This window comes from Struthio camelus, chromosome 25 (assembly GCF_040807025.1).
Source record: "Struthio camelus isolate bStrCam1 chromosome 25, bStrCam1.hap1, whole genome shotgun sequence".
Classification (NCBI taxonomy): Eukaryota; Metazoa; Chordata; class Aves; order Struthioniformes; family Struthionidae; genus Struthio; species Struthio camelus.
In genome coordinates this window covers 7,112,559-7,133,569 of record NC_090966.1, presented here as the reverse complement: position 1 = coordinate 7,133,569, position 21,011 = coordinate 7,112,559, and the positions used below count along the sequence as shown (strand labels likewise).

The 21,011-nt window shown below is 38.7% G+C and overlaps 1 protein-coding gene and 1 long non-coding RNA gene across 3 annotated transcripts in view; one reads left to right on the top strand and one right to left on the bottom strand.

Annotated features, from left to right (window-relative positions):
- Positions 1-509: 509 nt before the first annotated feature.
- The window catches only part of LOC138062203 (uncharacterized), a 63,693-nt gene continuing 43,191 nt past the window's right edge, over positions 510-21,011 (bottom strand). Inside the window, exons 3-4 of one of the 2 annotated variants that reach the window (XR_011136294.1) lie at positions 12,526-12,585; positions 510-568 (exon numbers count right to left, since the gene is read on the bottom strand). This is a non-coding gene — a long non-coding RNA (uncharacterized lncRNA). The remainder of the gene's footprint in view (positions 569-12,525; positions 12,586-21,011) is intronic. The other variant, XR_011136295.1, reaches the window with a different exon arrangement.
- Positions 7,826-19,940, top strand: KRT23 (keratin 23). The gene is made up of 8 exons (XM_009687758.2): positions 7,826-8,498; positions 12,239-12,321; positions 13,756-13,912; positions 15,569-15,730; positions 15,823-15,948; positions 17,211-17,431; positions 18,603-18,634; positions 19,391-19,940. Exons 1-8 carry the CDS (start codon positions 8,082-8,084, stop codon positions 19,498-19,500), a joined length of 1,308 nt encoding a protein of 435 aa, XP_009686053.2. The 5' UTR covers positions 7,826-8,081; the 3' UTR covers positions 19,501-19,940.

Genomic DNA, 21,011 nt, shown 5'->3' with positions numbered 1-21,011 from the left:
AACCTGTTTGGAAAATGTGTTCCTCATCCCGCACTATTTCAATCCATAGAATTGTATCTACAAAAATGATACCATTTCTGGAAGTATATATTTTATTTTCCTTCTAACCTCTTTGAAGCCATATCATTCTCATCTCTTTTATTTCCTTATTCTCACTACATCCTCTGCACCTACAAAATTGCTAATGGTTATCCCCTCACTTCCGCTCCCCTTTCATACCTCTTACTAGATTCTATTGCAGTGTCACTTCCAGATTTTTCAGACATTGCCCGCAATATTGCCTACCTGTTTGATTCCCACGCAGAGACTGAGAGTCCCTTTCTGCTCTCTGAACACGTACACAAATATGGTCATCGCTATTTTTATCTATTCTGTTTTCTGACATTTTAGAAAAAATAAATCTGCACTGCTAGCACCAGCCCCACAGTTTAGCCATCAGTTAAAAGTTCCTTCAGGAGCATTAACCTATCACTGTTAAGAAATACATGTTCTGTAGGACTATTGCTCACACTGAAAAGAACTGGGAAGAGCTTCCTGCACACTTCAGCAGAGCAACATCACAATGAATCTGAAAAGAAAAAAAAAAAACAATAGAAATTTCTCCTCATCCAGAAATCAGGTGACTATTAAGTATATTGTTCAGAGAGGAAGAGACAGAAATTGCACAGCAAAAAAATAGCTACTGGTATATGCTAACGGAACAACAACTAACAGTGGATCTACCATAATCTCTAATATTTTTGAACTTTCCGTACAACTAGCGTTGAACTGAACTGATGGCAGGGAAAGTGTTCCTGTGGACAGCAGCAAACAAACTGTACAGCTAGTCACCTCACCCACACCCATGAACAAATTTTGTTTTAAGGCATGATGAAACGTCCCTTTGATGACACAATAAAAATAATACTGGCGAGCTCTAACTTATCTTAGCTTTTTATGAGGAAACTGACTCCTTATAAACAACTAAATAACAGACTAATGAGATGCATTTAGAAAACTGGTATAAACTTTCCCAAGAGAAGTGGCTTCTGCAACCCGCCAGCACCCAGTGGGCAGGATATAAAAATGCTCAACTGAGGAACAAGCCATCGGGGCTTAACAGCTTGGGCTCTCCAGCTAATCTGAGGCCTACTAACTGAGGCTACTAGCATCATGATTTCCAAGCACTATATTCACATGGTCTCTTCAGGGACTGCAAAGGGATCCTGTGGCGTAGGTGGTGGTTTTACTAGGATTTCTTCCATACATTCTGGTGGTTCTTCCAGGATTCCAGCTCTCTCATATGGCAGGATAAAAGTTTAAGACATCTCTGCTAAACTGGGATCTTCTGGCCTAGAAAGATGCTTATCTGGTTCTCTTCTGCCTACTAGCTATTATGGTCCAGGGTCTGCTGGCTGGCATGATGAAGGGATCTTCAACAGTAATGAGAAGGAAACCATGCAGTTCCTAAATCAGCCCAGATCAATGAAACTTCTAAATGTATCCAATTGCGAGAAATTGCGTGCTTTAGAGATCTTTTCTGCCTTAGCAGTCCTGTATAGAATTTTAGAACAGGAAATATTTAATTCTATCATTGCGCTGTTCTGTATTTGAAAGGGTTTTTAAAAGGTTTTTCAGTGTTGTGCCTTATTTCCAGATTTTATGTGCCAAGACGAACAATGCTAAACTAGTCTTGCAGATTGACAACGCCAGGCTGGGAGCTGATGATTTCAGAACCAAGTCAGTCCAGCTTGAACCTGAGAGCTTGGCCAATTGCCTCTGTCTTCCTTCATTCACTTTAAAAGCCACCTAATTTTTGCATTTCCTCTAAGAACTATGTCTGATCTAATAACTTATCATGTGTGATTTGACAAAACTGACTTAAGTGCTCTTAGGAACAAATCAAAATTGTTTTGTGCGTGTATTGCGTGGGGGGCATGATGGTACCTTTCAGAAGGACAGCACTAAGCAGCACCTCCAACTTCTCCGAATGAAAGAGCTGAAGATTCCCCAAATGTTACAAATGAAAAAAAAAAGGAGAAAAATATTTTAAAAATGAAAACCATTAACACAAAACTGTAGTGTTAAAATGAGGCTCAACTGCAGTCTTTTGGGTTTGCCAGCTATATCTCAGTGCTTCACACATGTGCTTTCAGGGTTGTAAGCTTTATTAACTTCTGCTTTACAAGGCCTTACTCTACTGCTTCTTTAAAGTTGTGCAAAAAACGTTCAGAGTGATTATTTTTTTTACTTTGGGGCTTTCTTTGAGGTAATCAAAGGGCCAAACTAATTAAATGATTTTGATTCAACAAAAATTACAGCATCATCTCTTGATACTACCTTGACAATCTTTGTAAATTACATTTGATTTTCTGCTAACTGCTTGCATGTTTACTTCCTCCTCCCCGCAGAATTCCCTGTTTCCCACGTGTAACAGACAGTGCACCAGTATCTCAAATCACCACAAAAATCCGCACCATCACAGAGGAGATTAAGGACGGAAGAGTCATTTCTTCCCACGAACAAGTCCAGCATTGCCCTCCTATTTAAAACAAACAACAAGATGTGACGATGAAACCCACTCATGACCTGAAAGTGCAAATAGAGTGGTTCCACCAATGTGTTTAAGCATGCTACAGCTTTCTCTTTAGTAAAGTTCTGTTTTCCTGCATGGCTTTCGCACTGGAGCACTCCGAACCATGTTTCTGCTTTCCAAACGTCTCTGACGTTACAGCCCTGGTTTCCGTAAGCTTTCGCAGCTTCTCAGACGCACAGAAGCGCCTTTGCCAATTACTTAATAAATCTTCACAAGCACTGAAAACCTTTGCATTTATTCATTTCGGTGTTTGTAGCACATGCTTTGTAAAACTAGCTGCTAAACACAGTTTATTTGACTCTCCTGTGTAAAGACCAGAGCAGTTTCCCTACAGGCAGAGGTCTTAGCAAAATCGGATCAGAAACAGGCAATGATTGTTTTCCTGAAGCCTGTGAAAGAAAGGGTCTTGCTTTCATCCGTTTCCTGTTGCTTCAATACTGAAATCCATCTATTAGATAAGGTGCAAAACCAAGATCCTGACAATTTTCAATTATTAAAGAATTTGTGTCACAATTCCAAGAACAGAGAGATAAATGCAACATCTAGGTTAAATTAATATTTTAGAATTTATCTTGAAAAGTAATAGGAGATTTTAGCACAGATAATTATATAGAGCAGTGCTGACTGGAGATGATTCAGGCCCATTTGGTTAAGGTGACTGTGGAAATCACAGTCAGTACCTAACTAGGAGGAACCCTCCCTCCCTGCTGCTACCCTTCTTCTGCAACTGCACCACCTGCAGATTTTGTTCCCTCCTCACCACTGCCCTCGTGTTTTGGATCTACAGCGCTTATGGCTTGGTAGGAGACTCCTTCTCCTCCTCACTCCCCAACATATGTATCTTCAGGCTTAGGTGTCCTTGCCTGCCATGATGGAGAACAGGGGATAATTCTATACTGTTAAAAATCTCATCTGTTCTCTTGAAAGTGCTGAACTTCATCCACAAACTTTTTTGCTTTGCATTTTCTATGTTTTGGCTGTATTATGATGTCTCAGGCAAGCAGAAGCTGTTTTGTTAATCTCTCCATAAACTTCACTGTTCTGGTAAAGCAAACTCACTTTCCATCACTGCTAACTCCTGTCAATGTTTTTATCATGGAAATTTCATGAATACTTATCTGAAAGGTGATGGGACCCCGATCCCAGTCAGAGCCTGTATACCATAATTCCAAAAAAGTGATTAACGTTAAAACCTAAATTCCAAACCAGTGCTATCATTGTCTAATTTTTTTCCTCCTATTGTAGTTATATGTCAGATGGAAAAACAGAGTAAGGGAGTGATCTTGAGTGGAGAAGAGCTACAGACCTGCCAGTCAAGAGACTATTTGGCTAAAACACATTCTCCAGGCTCTGGTCATTAACTTACAGACACAATACTGCATGGTGGGTAGAGCCCTCAACACCTCTGATGTGTTTGGTACTTCTGAAAATGAACAAAATGCCATAGCTGACCCATCACTCTAACTAGAGTTTGAAATTGCTGGTGAATGTATTTTATCTGTACAGCTAAGAATTCTTACAATTGCATTGAAACAACAGCCAGATTTGCCAGATTTCAGACTTACGCATCAAAAATTTCTGTTGTGAAGCAGTAGAAATTAGCTACTGACCTAAATTTCAAATCATTGCTGCCACCTATCTCAGTTTATTTGAAATGCACAACATTTCATCTGGAATTTTCTATTGCCTTCCTACGCTGACGCCCCCAAAATCAAAGGAAAATAGTGGGAAGAGAATATAAGTAATTCCTAAGCAGGAACTGAGAATTCAAGAACTGGCTCGTACAAACAGCAATCCGGTTTACCTAGATTTGGCCTTAGAAAGCTGCTCTGAAAAGCAGCCTGGCGGAAGCAGGGCCTGGCTGCAGCAGGCAGGCAGCAGAGCCGCAACGCCCCGGGGCAGCGTGGAGGCCCACTGGGGCCATCAAAACCGGCCATCCCAACCAGAGCAACTCAGGACCGTACGTTCCCCAGTCCTCACTAGTTGGACCTGCGCAGCACCTCCTCAGCTTACAAAAAGCAGTTTATATGAAACAAGGAAAAGAAGGCATCATCTAATGGTGCCACCTGCTGACAGTGTTTTATTTTCTTATGCTGATCGTTATTTCCATTCTATAGTCTATGAATGAAATAACTGACTAAAACCAAACCCCATAGCTCCAACCTGACAGAAAAGAGCCATGTCTCGTTTCCAGGTAAATTTGTTGGTCTTTTCCATGGATCCTCAACACGGATGCTTGAATACAAGGTGGCATCTTTACCACTGAAATCAGTGGCAAACTACTGATCTGCCACTGGTATCAAAGACCTACTTCTGAGGTAGAGCAGAGCTTCAAAGGAGATACTATCACTCTTCACGCGCCAGATCGCCGTTGCAAAGCTTGCTAGAAAAAATACAGTTCTGTTTTTCATAATTCATGATATTCAGTGAAGCTATGAGGGAGTAATATGCAGAGGCTATTCCTTCTCATGAACTGTCAGCCTCAAACCAAGTTTTGACTCACACTTGTCATTTCATGTGAAACAAAGGATTCATTTTAGCATTTGCATAATATTTCATAAAACATTAGCTTACTGAATTGCCAGACTAGAAAACTCCATCTGGAATTAATCACTGGTCAGATGAACTGAATAGGAAGATATCATTTGCCCTGTCATAATCTCTTTCTTTTTTCCAAGTTATATCTTCATTTTTGTCTGGTACGTCAAGCTCTTCTTACTACCAAGCAACACTGCTGATACCCAAATGTAGCTGTTAACGCTACCTGTTACCAGTAAGTTATAGGTATATATAAGCTATATTTATCATACCTTGTACTTACTGGATAATAGTATCTTCATAGATGAATTTCCCCAAACAATTACAAACGTTAGCATTTTTACACAATGAAGTGTATGGGGAATGAGAAGGAATATGCGCTAAATGGAAACGTAATGGGTAAAAAGAAAATCAACAGCTGCTGAGTAGAGAAGTGCCACAGAACCACAAGGAGGAGCTCAAATCCTGCCCAATTCAGAGAATCGGGCAGGAAAAGATGAAGTGCATCAATATTTTATTCAATATTACTGAAAATTTTCAAATGAAACAAACACAGAAAAAGAGCCTTTTCCAGGCTTCTTACAGGAGGATGTATTTCTGTTTTATACAGTCAGTCTGACTCTACCGTTCAGAACCAGTAACAGTGCTATGTAAAAAGATCCTGTGAAAGAGCTGAGCCTTCAAGAGCTGTAGAGAAAAAATGCTGTACCATCTGTTAGAGAGCCCATTCCCAGTCATGTCACACACTGCTTTCCTCTTCTTCCCAAATCTTCTTCCTCTATCATATCCATCTATCTTGTTATAGAACTACTACGAAAAAGAAAATGTAAACTCAATAACCGCAGGGTACCAGTCACAACTTATGACAGCTTATCAGCACGTAGAGTTCTTTCTCTTTGAGCGCATTAGCTCAGAATCATACCTCACACATTTATCCGAAAACAATGATCATGACATCACTATTTCAGGTGTAATGACTAACTTCTCTCCATTATGTTCATATCTGAATCGTTTGGAAGCGTTGAGGATTACAGCCATACTTAGGCTTAGCTAAATTCATCGACTGTGTGTTAACTCCTAACCTGACTTAAAGGAAATACGTCTCCCCCTCAAGTTAGCCTAACTCTTGGTGCCAATCTTTGTGTGCAATTAGTCTAGCTAGGATCTTGCTAATCTTTTAAAAATATTGATTTCCGTTGCCATCTTTTTCACAGAGTGTTATAAGATCTAATGCTCTACATATATTACAAATGAATTTTAACCTATCATTCTGGTCTGAGAACCGCAAGAAGGCGGCAAAATGGAACGAATTCAAGATTTTCTGCTGCCATTTTTCTTTTCATCATTATTACAAAAGAGATGAGTCCATCTGCCAGAGGAATGAGAAGATCTTTGCAGAAGACTAAACTACAAAAAATGTAATTTTTCTAAAAAAGACTAAATTTTACAGAACCAGTGATGCTTAGCAATATCAACCATCTATGTACCAAGATAACAAAGCACAGAAAACGATTACACGTAAATGCTTTGACAGCAACATTTCAGATACTAGAGGTAAATGTAATCCAAAACAGTAGCATAGGAGCAAATATAGGGTAATAGATAATTACTCTAGCAGAAAAGAATGAAGAAGGAAATCTCCCAAAATAAGATGCATATGGAAGAAATAGCTTGGCATTATAAAACTGTAGTTTGTGCGTTCTATACTATCTTGATTTTGATGTTGTGATTCTTTTACTAGTTAAATAAAATTTTCTGGAACTGTACTGTGTTGAACAATATTAGTGTTTTTACAGTCTGAACATTTCTAAAACTGAATCCCAAACTGAACCCAACCCCATTAAATGCAAAATGTTAATTTATCTTCCATTCACCCTTGTTCTCAGTCTTTGCTATTTTCTAGTTTGGCAGGCCCTTCGCAGTTCCAGATACAGCTCTAAACTACGGCCGCGCTCACCCAATTCTATTTTTAATTTATCCAGCACCTGGCTGATTTGAAAAGTCCATTCTCGCACAATATCAATTTTTAGGCTCAGTAACTGCAACTAATCACTTGAACCTTTGGAGTACTGTTATAAAATCACCTTCCAAATATTTTCTACATTTTAAACATATACATAATTTAAAAGTATTAACAGTAATAACAGCAGTAAATTCTTGTATTACTACCTATTTCAACATGACTCTTGAAATCGAAAGATGATGTGCACCTTGAAGCATGAAAAAAATCAATAGAAAAGATTTTTAGGTATCTAATTCCTATGTATTTCAATGGGAAGTAGGCAGCTAAAGGGGAAGAAGAACTCTTGGAATAGCTAGGCCTTACTCACTCTGGAATGGAGTTTAGTTAAATGATGCAGCTTGGATGACTTCATTAAAGCCTCCCTGTCTCACACAGGTTAAAGCTGTTAGGTACGCTAATGATAGCTTGATAGGAAATGCTGTGTTTCAACATTCATAGGCTGCTATAATTGTAAAGCCTGAGATTTACGAAACAAAAAAACCCAGAAAAGTACAAGTGCCTTCGGAGACCCGTCCCTGCCCCAGCTTTTCATAAATTCTATAATGAAAGGTATTTCCCCCCCTCACAAACAGGAAAATACAATATATTTACTACAGGGCGAGAAAAAAGTCGGAGGCAGAGCTGATCCTGTTCCACACCTACTGCTTTTAGCCACACCTCACTATTACAATATGAAAAGAAGAAAAAAAAAAAACAACCAAAAGGAAAGTAATCTGGTATGTGGCTGTGATTCCAAATAATAACAACAATGTGTGCAGGCTCATAAATGCTTCAGAATTGACCAAGAGGAAGCACGTTTCACGATGACACAATCTTGTTGCTGTAGTCATTCATCGAAGGGAACTCCCACAGGAGAAGGCATAAAGCTGCGTAGGGAAGGCTACGAAGCTGCTCAGTGAGTGCTAGTCAGTGAAACACTGGGTTAGATCCATAACCGAGCTAAACATGAGTATCAGCCAAGGCCCTTTTCAGTTTTTTTCTGGGTCCCTCAGGGGTAGTTCGGGGTGTGGTTTGGCCCAGCAAGGAAGCTCTTACAGACCTTCAAGTGCAGATGGTGGTGCCAGCAGCACACATCTCTCTTTTTCCTCTGCCAGACCCCTCCGGCTGGCTACTGGAGGAGGGGCACCTTGGGGAGGCTTCGGCGAGCACCATGGGGAGAGCATCTTTCTGGGTGGGAATGAGAAGCAGACCATGCAAAACTTGAATGACCGTTTGGCTGCATATCTGGAAAAGGTCCGTTCCTTAGAAGCAGCTAATGCTCAGCTTGAAAGCTGCATCCTAGAGTGGCACAAGACAAAGTCTCACAGCAAGAGGCATGACTTCAACCAATATGAGCAAAGCGTCACTGACATGCAAAGACAGGTAAGTCAGAGCTACAGGGGTCGGTGTCATTCTATACTCTGGGGACTCATTTATGCTGATGGCTAGTCTTTAAAGGAAATTAAAAAAAAAAACTTTTAAATGTTAGAAATACTAATGAAAGGGGTTACGGGACCTAGGCATAAACATCCTTTGTGTTCACAAGGAGGAGAATGGGGAATAAGAAAGAAAGGCTGGAAAGAGAGAAAGGGGATTCTGTGAAGACTGACAGTATAAAGAGACTTACATGCTGCCAAGCGTTCACTTCTGTACATGAAACTGTGGTTTGAGCAACCACGTCTGGCAGAATTTGGTCTTTTTGACTGCACATGTATTCAGCAAATTACAAAGCAGGCAAAATGAAGAGACTGCCTTCTTTCATGCATGCTGTCTTTAGATGTACTCTTGCATTTTATTTCTTTGATTCCTGTGGTAGCAGACAATGGAACTACAGGAGTTCTGGGTCCAATGAGCTTATGTAACCAGATGGAAAAATACTTCATTGTAATTAAGAAAATAGCAGCAACGAATTCCTTATGGAGGTTTTCACTATAATTAAAAGGAGAATTTCTGGTTCTTGCCAGTACTTAATATTAACATTCAACAGTAACTCTTTCATTCTCCTTAACTCACGTGTCTTCAAATGTAAGCATAATATTAATCTGTATTCATAATGAACATACTTAGCACTATAACCATTTCTGTGACTAATCAGAGCAATTAACTTTACATACCCATATGAGGCAAAAAGTTAAGCTATTCCATAATGTGATGTTGTAGCTTCTCCCGCTTTTTGTAATGTGGTTTCTTGGCATTCTCAAGACCCCGAGAATTTTTTTTTCAAAAGGGCTTGGAAAATGGCATTATCTGGCACCTTTGCTGACTGAGGTCAGGGACTTAATCAGACTCCCTCCGCGCTGCTAAATGTTGTTGCCTCCAGGCAGAAGATGAGGCACTCTGACCACAGCCAGCGTGCAAGGAGAGCCAGAATTGTCATCACCTATTTCTGTTTTAAGGATAAAGAAAGGTAATCAATCTCCAGACCTGACACTTCAGCACCTATTTTTTTAACTGATCCAGTGATAAATACTTGTTCTCCAACAATATAAATACGTCCACATTCATTCTGAATTAATAAATCAGAAAGATTTAGGAAGACTGGAAAACTAATGCTGATTGGGGTAAAGCCCTCACTTTTGAATGGGCTGTACCTGAAACACTTACTTCTAACACTCACCACTCAAACAGCTGTCCAACGACTACGAGCACCTCCTCGACTCACGGCCTTCCCAGTCAGTATGTATTTAATGTGGTGTTCACACTGGGGAAGAGGGGGCTATTAAAGGATAATTTACAGGGTTGAGTTCAGCGACTGAACCCAGAATTTTTAACTTTCTCTATAAATTACTACAATTAGTGACATGTCTGCCAGACAAACGAGCAAGAATATAACATATAGTTATTAACTATAAATAAAATAACATACTAGTTAAAAACTTGAGATCTAGAAAGACTAATTTAGTATCTAAAATTAAATTTGGACAGAATTTAGGATCCTATAGTCAATAACCCAGAAAGTCCATGATGTAGTGACTATCTAAGCTTAGAGGCAAATCAATTCATTCAGAAACTACCTTTTGGACCACGCTTTTCCCTGGACATCTGAATTCAGGATGAGCACGACAGACTGTGCAGCAAGCTGCCTGGCTCCGGCCCGAATTCTTTTCTAATCCAGGCATGAAGTAAAAGAGCACCAGTTCCTTAGACTTACAGCCCAGTTTCTACGCTCCATCTTCCTGTAAATACCAGTACATTATTTGGTCATATTCAAACATCTTGCACTGCTAAATAGGCAAACCAATTTACAAATCATTCAAGGAGACAGGATCCATGCAGTTGGGCCCTAAGACACAAGATACGATGAGGAACAAGTCAGTGCTGGAAGCCTTTTTGAAAAAAAATGTGTTTTGAGAAGGAATTTGAGTAATTTGAGTACATTTAGTATATATTTAGTGAGAGTTCTTAATTAAGCTATCTGTCATTTTGTTGATTCCAAGACTTGACATTAGAAATGTGGCCATATTCGTGACGGACATACTGAAAAAATCTGCATAATTCTAAACAAATAAATATCCACTTTTCAAGAGCGCTGTTCACTGGCACAGCAATCAAAATTGTGCAACAGTTGACAAAGCAATGACAATTGTAACTGCTCTGTTGTATTCTTTATTCTTTCAGATTCCACAGAAAGAGTCATAAAGCATTTACATATATATGTTGCTAAATTGTACTATTATGAAATGGCACAAAATTAAGAACTCAAATAGGGCCTTCCTATTGCCTCTTGGTTACTACCTTCCATAGTAAAATTTAGCATTCTCTGAGGATGGGTTCTCTGACAACAAATTCCAGGCAGTCATCCATTTAAGGTATTGTTATACTACTTCAGCTGGCCTTGATCTTGTCCCAAGGCAATACCCAAGGTGTGATGCTAATTGCTTAAGAATGAACTGTTTGTTCTGCCTTCCTGATTAGTTAATACATTCCACAGACACCTACTCTTTTACTAAGAGGGGTCAACTTTTGACACTTCAGGACAATTCTGTCATTTCCTAGTTTCTTTGTGATTCATTTAGGTGTGGAAAGTTTTACTTAAGGGTGCTGAGAGCTCTCTAAATGGCAAATGATTTCTCTATGGCCATAACTCTCCTCGTTTTGCTACATAAGCTACGTAAGCGTTGAGCGAAGGCAGCTGCTGGAGCTGCAACCATGCTTCTCTTTCCTCTTCAGTAAAAAAAGACATGACATCCCACAATTGTCAGTTCCTGCTAATTACGTATAAGGCTTTAGAGTACTTTCAAAGATTTTGAATGGATACTGAGCTTTTCATATTCAGATCTATGGATCAAAGCTACTTCACCTTGACAGGGACTTAAAGTCTTTTCAGCGCACACTGAATACGCTAAATGAATGACGTGCTGCACTTTCTCCTGCACTTTTTTGAGCAAGTTCCAACATCACAAAGCACCATTAGAACTATGAATAATTAGGTCCATGTTACTGGAAGTATCAATTTAGTGACAGGTGAATAATTGAATGTACCATGACAGCTAGATGCCAGTGTTATGCTCAAAGTGACAATTCATGCAAGTCCACACTGAAGCGTGTGGTGGACACGACAGGTCCTGCTCATGAGTTGCTGCTGCCACCAATGTTACCCCTTTGCATCACAGCCCTGATTCAACAAGGTGTTTACGCACATGCTTCATTTTTAGCACATGATGAATTCCAGTATTTTAATTGTACTCAGACATAGCTTAATATTTCTTATTGAAATTTGCCCTGAAGTTGACTAAGCTTGCTTTTCTAGCAATGCTAAACAGAATCAAAATCAGTTTACAAAAAAAGAGAAAGGGAGTGACTTTTATTCTACAACATACAATAAAATTTGTGTGACATATATCCATGTTCTCTGCCTGGCTAGTAACAAGATGATTCCTCCTACATCATTTCCAGAAAAGTAAGACAAAGACAAAAGTAAGATTATGGGCAAAAATTGTGGAAGCATCTAAATGAGTCATGAATCTAAGCCTCTTTTACTCTCCTTCAGCTATTACTTAGATGCTTTGAAAAGCTTATTCTGAATCTATTCATACCACTAGCAGGGAGTCCCAAGCAGCAGAGGTTATTCACTGTCACTTTATCATATTGCTGAGTCTGTTGCTGGATTCTGTGTTTTGCAGATTGAGGATGGCAAGATCACCAACGCCAGTATCCTTTTACAAATTGATAATGCTAACATGGCATCTGAAGATTTCAGGCTCAAGTAAGCTCTTCTTTGGTTTCTTAATTAAGTTTGAAAGAGGACCAAGCAAAATAATTCTTTCTCTTGATAATCCAGTATGAAACTGATTTTTCTGATATTTTTGGTGATACCGGATAAATAAAACAAATGCAGAACAAATACAAAAGGAAAAAGATAAGGAAGGATGTTAAAAACACAAATGTTTGCCGAACAATCTTGACTCACCCTGTTTATGATACTTAGTTCAGGTCCTGAAGAGCAGGCTTTATGGCAGACACTTAATACCTGTGGCAAAAGGTATTTAAGGATTATCACCTGGGAATACAAATTAACCCTTCTCTGCCCCCTATGTTTCCCCAATCCAGCTAAATCTTTATTTCCTGCAGTTATCATCTCTTCCATCCTGCTCCATAGGAAATCTCTACCCTTCAGTGTCTTCTGTTTTGGACTCTCGGACGTTTTGCCGCAGTAAATGAGCCAGTGCTATCAGTATACAGTTTCATTGCTCAGTACACTGCTGAGAGTCCTCAAACTGTCAAAGAAGCCAAAATGTTGTAATGGTAAACTTCCAGGCAATCTTTGCAAAGGAAAGGATTTTACGTTTTTGTAAGTTAGAGTTCTTAGAAGTCACAGACAGTTGTCTTATTTTCGGCAGACGATCAGCTATTAAAGTACCTCTCAATCTTTGGTAATATTATAACAAACTTAAAGACTCTGAACACGCTACGCCTTATCCAGGCTTGCCTTTCTTTCCGTAGTGCTATAAAAAGGAAATTGTACATCTGCTTCAATAGACTGGAATGTTATTCATAAAGGCCACTCTACGTGACTGCCACTTTCAGAAATGAGTCTGATTGACTGAATGAATGTAGGGACATCACTAGCGCCTACAAAAGTGAAGTAAAGGGAGAGATTTTAAGTTTGAAGAGCAAATCTGCTCCTTATGTCCAAGGGAAGACGTGGCAGTATTTTTCTGGCTTTGTCTCACCTTGGCAAACTATAAGTTTATAGACACCTGTTAATAACTGACTTTCGTGACCTTTTTCGTGTTTTCGGTAGGACTAAAACGTGATCATTCTGGAAAAAAACCTATTGATTGTGGACACTGTTTTGACATCTTTATTAGCAAATTTTTGAGAATCCCATTCTCAGATCTTTCACAACCTGAAAAATTTTAAAGTGCAAACAAGAAAATGAAAGAAAAAGTTCATTCTTCCTTATCATAGAGGGCCAGCCGTGAGGAAGAAAGAAAAAAACATCTTACTTTTAAAATTATTCAAGAATTATCAAAGAATGTATTTTAGAAGGAGAATTTGTGTCCTTGTTTTTCTGCTCTCCTTAGTTCCTTACTAAGAGGACTTAAGTATATCCACTTATCTTTGATGCTACTTATACAGGAGGCTGGAAGTGGTCTGCTTTCAACAAGCATGTTTTATCTGCTTTTTCCTGATAAAGGTATGAAGCAGAGAAGTCTCGTAGGCAGGGAGTGCAGTTTGATGTTGAGAACTTGCGCAAGGAGCTTGACAACCTTACCATTGTTACAACAGATCTGGAAATGGAAATTGAAGGCTTGAGAGAAGAGCACATCCTCAGGAGGAAAGATCATGAGGAGGTAAAAAAAGTTCCACTTGCTAAAACGGTATCATACAAATCTTTGCTACCATGTAATTAACTTTGAGTAAGATCCACAGTCTATAAATGGGTAGATGATTCAGAACTCAATCACGTTTTAAAAGAAACCAATGAGAATCAGATCAGACATGAAGCTCGTGTTCTACTTCAACAATTAAACTGGGATTTCAGAAAGGAAAACAAATTACTGTATTTTCTCCCAGAACAAACTCTCTTCTAGTCAACTACCCATTTAGCCTACATAGGTAGAAATAAGTTACCTATCTGACGGAAATATTCTCAGAAATACTTAAATATACATACATAGAAATTTCAGATAAATAGGAAAGGTTACTTGTTGCTTGAGAGTTTCACTGACAGGTTTAAATGCACGCTTTCCCCTGGGAAAATCCCTAAATCCCAAATTTAGACTAAACCCAAATCAGACTAAATGTGCCTTCCCCTAAACACTTGCCATAAGTGTCTGTTCCTGGCCGTTGCTAGAAATAAGATGCAGGGCTAGGAAGAGTTTTGATCTGAGTATATCCATGTGGACATTAAGACATATTACATTAACTTAAAGCTTGTTGCTAGAGGGAACAACACATATCTTCAATTCTCAAAGGATCAAAATAAAAAAGAATGGTGGGTGAAGTCAAGTAAAACTACTTTTTCTTGCAAAAATCTAAGCACAATTAATTAGACAATATTTAATCCTTGTCAAAAACCCTTTCTGCTCTGAATTCCTGCAAAGTGATATAGCACAGTGGTTTCTCGTATTACCACACATATTTTACCACTGCTTGACAACATACTGTTTTCACTTCACCTGGCCTAATTTTTTTTCGGTTATTACCTAATGCAGAACCAAATATCCTACTCAGTATTTGTGGATTATTAAAAAGGAGAATAGAAATTGAAGGGTTACCTAGCAGTAGCGCAGACTTTCTGTGACTGATCCCTTTGTACACTACTGCATAGCTATAATGAAATAGGTCTTAGAAGGAGGGTAAACAACAGAGACATCAGTATGTCCAGTTGATCTGCATTTCAGAGGCCGTGATGTCATACCCTGAAATGATACTTTGCCTGGGTGCTCTTGAAAATGGTACCTAGCACATAAGATTAAGCTACACCAAAAGGAATGCTACCATACCTGTTTGACTTGTTCTGTAATTATGTTGTTTACACAGTAATTATATGTTTTAATCCAATTATTCCTTTAACAATTACACAGAACTGACTCTCCTGTAAACTTATAGAGGGTAAGACAGATGAAATTACTGTTAGGCTTACAACTTTTAGGTTCCTAGCAGATAAATTGTTTTAAAATGTCAGTACTTCTTTATATTTATATCTTCCAGAAACTTTGTAGTAAAAGTTAAGAAACATCTTCTCACACATTTTTTATTGAGTTCTCTAGCACACTTCTGCTATGGAAACAGATGTAGGTTACCGGTTTAACCAATGTTGCAGTTATTTTCCATATATAAAATTTCCAAATTGTGTTAACTAAATATGTATAACAATCATCCTATCATAAAGAAAAAAAATATGTTGCGCATTTTGAGAGGACAGAAGTGAAGACGACAAGATAGGAATGAAAACTGTTTCCATTCTCATAAATGACCTTGCTTTTCTCCTCTGTTACAAATAGGACATGGATGCACATCGCTCATCACAGGACTTCAAAGTCAATGTAAAAGTAAATGCAGCACCACCAGAAAATTTAGCCAAGATTCTCGCAGAATTAAGAGACGATTATGAAGCCATAATTGAAAAGAATCGTAAAAGCCTTGACAGTTGGTACAAAGAACAGGTAACAGCTATTTTCTGATCACTCTGAAGATCCCTGTTGCTGTACATGACTGAGCAGAATCAGTAAGCTTTCCTCTTGCTTTTGCTCCACAGAGTGCAGCTATGTCTCTGGCAGCAATCCCTAATCCAGAACAGCTACAGAGCAGTGAGAATGAGATCAAGGATCTAACACGTACTTTACAGTCCCTGGAGATCGAGCTGCAGGCACAGATGAGTAAGGTATCATCTCTGGCTGGTCACTGTTATTTCATAAATCCTTAAAAATTGATTTGGACCAATTCCTCATTTATATCCACAGCATATCATTTAGCATAATTTTATTGTAGTTATTAAAGTATAAGTGAAATTGGAATTTGGTCCTTACTTAACTTTGCCAGAATCTGCAAAATATATTGAACAACTATCACCAAGACGTAGAAAAGGTATGTCTCTCTTTACATCAGTACATGGGGAGAAGATAAAGAACAGACAGGACAGCTGACTAGATGATCTAGAAGGAAAAAGTGTCCAAGAAGACAGATAGTTATACAATTCTCATATTAATAACCCCTATTATATGCAGGAAATATGTGAACAGTGAAAAATGTTGATGAGGAATCTTAAAAAATATTCTCAGCACTCCTACAGGTGAAAGTTCACACATCCGTTAACGTGGAGAGTTTGGAATAATGCTTTATAATAAAAGCAGAAACTGACAAAAGAGTCGAAAATGAGTTATTTACAAAATTTAATAGTGTCATTTAAAAAGTTCTAAGAGATATAAGTCACATTTTTAAAAATAATCAAAGGTTAGGAAAATTTCTGATAAACCATTTTATCAAGTATATATTTGCCCCTTCATAAACTACTGGAAGACTATTGTCTTGCATCCTGTCAAATAGTCCCTCAGGATTTCACCCTGAAATCCTCAGAGCCAAGCAGCAAATATTTCACCTTTCTGAAAAAAATATGACCTTTGAGGTTCAGATGCAATATTATACCTACAAAGAGGATTTTACTCAAGATGTATTTCTGTATTGTCCTTGAAGGGACAACCTTCAAACTGATGATAACACTTACCGACAGAGAAAAGCTCAATATACATGCAAGTGGTCTCATATTACTGCAGTGATTTTATTTTGCATGTTTTTGTGAAGACTGGGTGTAACACTGATTACCACGATCAGAGCTTATACCAGACGGGAGCAAAAATCCATTAAAAAACTTCCTTAAAGACACACTGAATTACAGGAACACAGTTTTTGAACATAAAGAATATGGAAGGGATAAATTAATCAATTTTTGCATATAATTATGGACATACAACACAGCATCATGATTCCACTGTCTTTACATGAATAGTCATGCAAGTGGATAAGTGTTTAAATGGCCACAGCCTTAATTTTGTAATCTTCTAGCTAGAGACCAAATTTGCTGGCATTTCTGCCCTGAATCTACCACATAAATAATAATCATAGAATCGGTATTATCTGCTCTGTCAGAAACACATGCTGGAAGACACCTTGGCTGACACCCGGAATTACTATGCTCTTGCACTTCAAAACATGCAACAGATCATCTCCAAATGCGAGGAAGAGCTAAGCCAGGTTCGCCATGACATCAAGCATCAAAATAACCAATATAAGGTTCTGCTTGGGATCAAAACTCGTCTAGAGAAGGAAATTTCCACTTACCGCCTGCTTCTGGAGGGGAATGTTGACGGGTAAGGCAAATCTGCCCTGACTGGTATAGATGAGGAGAGACTTCTCATATTCAGGTTGTTTGTTTGTTTGTTTGTTTATGTTTAATCAAAGCTTGTGAGTTCCACAGCATTATATGAAGGGGTGGTACTTTAATGTGATGGACCATGATAAAAAGCTTGAGCCACTTAGTACACAGAGAATGTAACTCTGATCACCTAAATTGATTTAACAACTTAAAGAAAAAAAAAAAACAGAATTTCTACATTCCACATCATGCCTAACTCAACTCAGGAAAAACTGCCAGTTTCAGTAAAACTCATAACTATTTTATATTTTCAAAACAAGTTCTAGAGCGACATGACCAGTGTGCTCCAGAAAGCCCTAGATGTGACCAGTTTGGGCACAAGGACTCCCTTTCTGATGAGGATCACAAAATAGTACAGGCATACGCAGTAGAATCTGAAGAGCAAATGTCCCTGTCAAAGAATATTGATTGATATCTCCTTCCCTGGAGATATTCAAAACCCGTCTGGATGTGATCCTGGGCAATATGCTCTAGAGGTCCCTGCTTGAGCACGGAGGTTGGACTAGATGATCTCCCGAGGTCCCTTCCAACCTAAATGATTCTGTGATCAAAAAGAAGCCTGGAGACAAGTTTAGATCACCTAGGGTCAGCCATCTGCAGTTACAAATAGCAGCACGCAAAACCTAGCGTACGCCCCTCTGCTGACGGGCTGCTCGGTTTCCCCACTCTGTCTTGTCCGAATCTCTGCATTCCGAAATCTCTGCGCCTCTCAGTTCTTTATCCTCTTATCTTATATAGAGAGCATGTCTTAGTTTTACAAAATCACAAAAAGAAAGATTAACAGCATTTATAACTAAAAGTCTCAGGGAGGCAGGACACTGCTGGGTTATTTCTCAAGAGGCCAAAATGGGACCAACCTGAGAAATTCACAACAGAAGAGGAACAATGCAATTTTCCACAATAGAAGCAATAATGAATGTATAAGGTTAAGGGTTTCAGGTGAGACTATCTGTGGAAGAGAAGTTCTCATGGTACAAAAAGGATGTCGTTATTTTGTTTATCTGTTTTCATATTGGCATAAGGTCTCTCCCCTTCACTAAGACGAAGGAGATGGAAAAACTACTTCAAATGAGTATACTCACTATTTTGCCTCCATTTCTTTACAGGACAACAAGAAAATCTGAATCAAACATTAAAGGTAAAAGTCCCTTATTTGGTTCTCTATAGTGAATCTTGTAATTATTTTGTCATTTCTAATCAAATTTAACTCAGAATGAATTTAACTTTGCACAAAGGAACTATGAAAGGTTTATGCAACGGTTAATTCCCAGGTAGGCCGTATTTCAGAACGGTTTAAGTGATTCATGGTTCTAGAGGAGAGCATTTCACAGAGCACATCCTGCTGGGTCTGTCAGCCTCTGGCCTGCTCTACAGACCGGCTCCTGTTAGTAAAACACATTGTCCAAAACTCAGATTGAGAGTAAAGCTTTCATGGTGCATGAGGCGGCGCACTGACTCCATTTGGTGACTAAGACAGCTTCTACTAAGCCACAGAGAGCTGACTTTGTGCAGATGGAAGCCATCCTGCAGTGTTAAGGCTTGAGGGCAACAAGAAAATCTGCATGTCTGGAAACTTGTACTCTGGAATGAGTATGACCTACAGACATTCAATCAGGCAGGTTAATCTGCTCTGAAATTAGATTTGCACTGGCTGGGATGTTGCTGTATTATTCATTTGCCCTGGTATTATTCATTTGCCCTGACCTGGACAAGGCCAGGGTAACTTTCTGGCAGCACATTTCACAAAGAGCAATAAGAAGTATTGACTTAAAGGGGAACATGGAAAGATAAATCAGCGGAAGAGGAAGGTGGTAAATTGTGTAAATGAAACTTTCTGTGCACCATCTCTTCTCAGCACTGCTTCTTGCATGATTAATCCTTCACTTTCTTTCAGAACATGCTGGGCTGAGCAATCAGAAGATCAAAGCAATTGTACATGACAGCGTGAATGGGCAGGTGGTATCCTCCACCATCAATGAGCTCCACCAGCAAGCATCAGCTTAAAAGTTCTGCTAACTAGCTTTCCTAACAGCCTCCGTTAGGAGGGTAGCCTTTGACAACCCGAGTGCAGTACGTGCAGTAGGCTGGTCTCCCTGTGTGTGTACAAGGGGGATACTGAGAGTGAACTCTTTCATAAAATGATTTTGCCATAAAATGATCTGCAGTCCAATAATGCAAAACGCCATACATAGCTGATATTGTTAGTTTGAAGAGTTTTTAGTCACCAAAACACTGAAGACAAACTTTTCAAAGAAAATGACAGGCTGAGCTGGTAATATATGTATTATGTACATCTCACCAGGGCATGAATCTCCACCTGTGATTCATTTACTGCTCTCCAAATTAACTATAATTTAAAAATAATAATCTCTCTACTTTTCTCCTGGTCTTATGTCTCTTATCATGTACCTCACTGCAGCCAATAAATTCTTTTCCATTACTTATATCGCTACTTGGAATTTCTGGGTTTGCTTTTTATGAAGTATGTGCCAGCCCACAGTGACAGTGTTATTGAATCCAAGAGACTACAAAAGCCTTATTGTTTTAGCACACATGAAACCGGAGGACATAAATAAGAACAAGAGGTGACACACGTTAAAAAGCGGTACGCTACTATACCTGGCATTTATAAGAGCAAGGCTATTAGGCTTTCCTACATGCAACTTCTAAATGTCACAATTTAAAATAGCATTATTATTAGCATTGTTATAAAGTACACTTTACTAAAATAAGCACACTAGAAATGTTTCTCTCTTTTACAGTTTTAGAGAAATTTTCTTTAAGTATCTTTACTTTTTTTTTCTGTAAAGGTTATAAGTACTTTTGAAGACACTCTCATATTTTCTCAGTGACCTATTTCATTCATAACACCATTTCACCTATTTGCCTTCATATTAATGTTTATTGTTTTAGCTGACCAGTTCTACAGTCGGGATAAACTGATATATGCAACACATACTAAGGTGCCAGTGTAGGAATGGGAGACGGTTCACAAACAAACTGCAAATTCTTTTTCAATCGTTTTTCACGAATCCTATTTTTTGTTATAACTACTTCCCTCATAACATGGTTTCAAATAAAAGTGACTTGGGAGGGAGGAGAAAGAAGAGAGAGAGGAGCTAAAAATCCAAAACAGAAATATTTTCAGTACCAAGGGTTTCATTTTTCTAAGAAAATATACTATTTTCATAATGTTTTATCATCAAAAATATTGCAAGCATGCCTTCTGCCAACAAGTTCTAATAGCGAGGAGAACCTGTTTCTGAAGTTTAGGACTTTCGGGCCTCAGCATTTAAAAACGAGGCCCAAGCTCCTTGGGTAAATCCAAAAGCTTCTTCCTGTTTCTCACATCTGCCCATGCACCAACTCAAAGGAAGACCCAAAGAGCAACAGGAAATTTGCAATCCAGTGATTTGCAACGATAAAAACTGAGAAATAGAATTATCATTAGGAGATTTTAGACAGAAAGACTGGAAAGCAGAATGAAGGAAACGAGCCAAAACGGAGCATAATGA

Excerpts from the sequence above, each read along its gene's own strand:
- KRT23 (XM_009687758.2), top strand. The coding sequence starts at position 8,082 with ATGAGTATCAGCCAAGGCCCTTTTCAGTTTTTTTCTGGGTCCCTCAGG. Across the intron at positions 13,913-15,568 it reads GGAGGAAAGATCATGAGGAG|GACATGGATGCACATCGCTC; the intron begins GTAAAAAAAGTT and ends TGTTACAAATAG. Across the intron at positions 15,949-17,210 it reads TGCAGGCACAGATGAGTAAG|AAACACATGCTGGAAGACAC; the intron begins GTATCATCTCTG and ends CTGCTCTGTCAG.